The sequence below is a fragment of the Nematolebias whitei genome, chromosome 1, assembly GCF_014905685.2.
Source record: "Nematolebias whitei isolate Nwh7 chromosome 1, NemWhi1, whole genome shotgun sequence".
Lineage (NCBI taxonomy): Eukaryota > Metazoa > Chordata > Actinopteri > Cyprinodontiformes > Rivulidae > Nematolebias > Nematolebias whitei.
In genome coordinates, this window is record NC_056498.1 from 43,300,477 (window position 1) to 43,301,759 (window position 1,283).

Here is a 1,283-nt window from a genome sequence, read left to right on the forward strand (position 1 = left end):
CTCTGTGATGGACTGACACCTGTCCAGGTGTCCCTGTGATGGACTGAGACCTGTCCAGGTGTCCCTGTGATGGACTGAGACCTGTTCAGGTGTCCCCGTGATGGCCTGAGACCTGTCCAGGTGTCCCTGTGATGGACTGAGACCTGTCCAGGTGTCCCCGTGTCCCTGTGATGGACTGTAGACCTGTCCAGGTGTGCCTGTTATGTACTAGAGACCTGTCCAGGTGTCCCCGTGATGGACTGAGACATGTCCAGGTGTCCCTGTGATGGACTGAGACCTGTCCAGGTGTCCCCGTGTCCCTGTGATGGACTGTAGACCTGTCCTGGGTGTCGCCCGCCTGTCACAAAGTGATGGCTGGACATGAACACCAGTGACCCCCGCAACCAGAAAAAAAAGTGGGTAAAGATAATGGATGATTGTCTTTAACAGAAAAAGGAAAAAATAACGTTCGTCCATTGATGGATGTTATTTTTCCTTTTTATTTCATTTTTTGTTACATATCCCGCCTTCGCACCCAGAATAAGGTCGCTGAATGGCTAGTTGTTTGCTGTCACTCACAGCCCTGTTGCTAGGTAACGCTCGGCTCCTCCCCCTGAGTGGAGTCGGTACAGTGACTTTGAACGCAGCTGCGGGAGGTTTTCTTTTAACCCATCGAGAGACAAAAAAGATTTACTGTGAGAAGAAAGATGTCACATCACAGAGAAGGTAAGAGTCAACTGCAACTGAGCCCTTACAGTTTATTACGAATAAGTAACCGTTTGTTTTCTCAATGTTTGGATAAAGATTTAGCGTGAAATGAAATAAAGTTTACGTCCCATTCTTTAGGGATGACAGCCGTTAGCTTAGCTGTTAGCTAACCTGACAAAAGTTACTTTTTATTTGTTTATTCTAATAGATCCGTCATACTTAGTTCTAATGCATATGTAACTTACCAATTTAATAATTAACGTTAAAGTTTAAGTTTTATGAACTTTAAATGAGCTTTATTTAAAATTAGCATGTTAGCTAACATTGCTATATCCAGAAATAAACACAAATTTCTAAATAAAGTGAAATGAGAAGTTGCTGTAAACTTTTATTTAGTCAAATATGAGGTGAGAAATTAAAAAAAACTATTTTAGATTAATTTTAAAGACGAAAAATTAAAATCAACTTCTTAATGTGTTTATGTTTTGAACAGTTGTGGATATTATAGAAGTTGATCCTATACATATATATATATATATATATAATAAAAATTTTTATTAATTTATAAATTTATATAAGATAAGTACATATATGCA

At 39.2% G+C, this 1,283-nt stretch overlaps 1 protein-coding gene across 1 annotated transcript in view; it reads left to right on the forward strand.

The window, feature by feature from the left end:
• Window positions 1-686: 686 nt before the first annotated feature.
• rbm46 (RNA binding motif protein 46) overlaps window positions 687-1,283 on the forward strand; it is a 32,973-nt gene continuing 32,376 nt past the window's right edge. Inside the window, exon 1 of the mRNA XM_037687011.1 lies at window positions 687-705. Coding sequence (XP_037542939.1) covers window positions 687-705 — 19 coding nt within the window. The remainder of the gene's footprint in view (window positions 706-1,283) is intronic.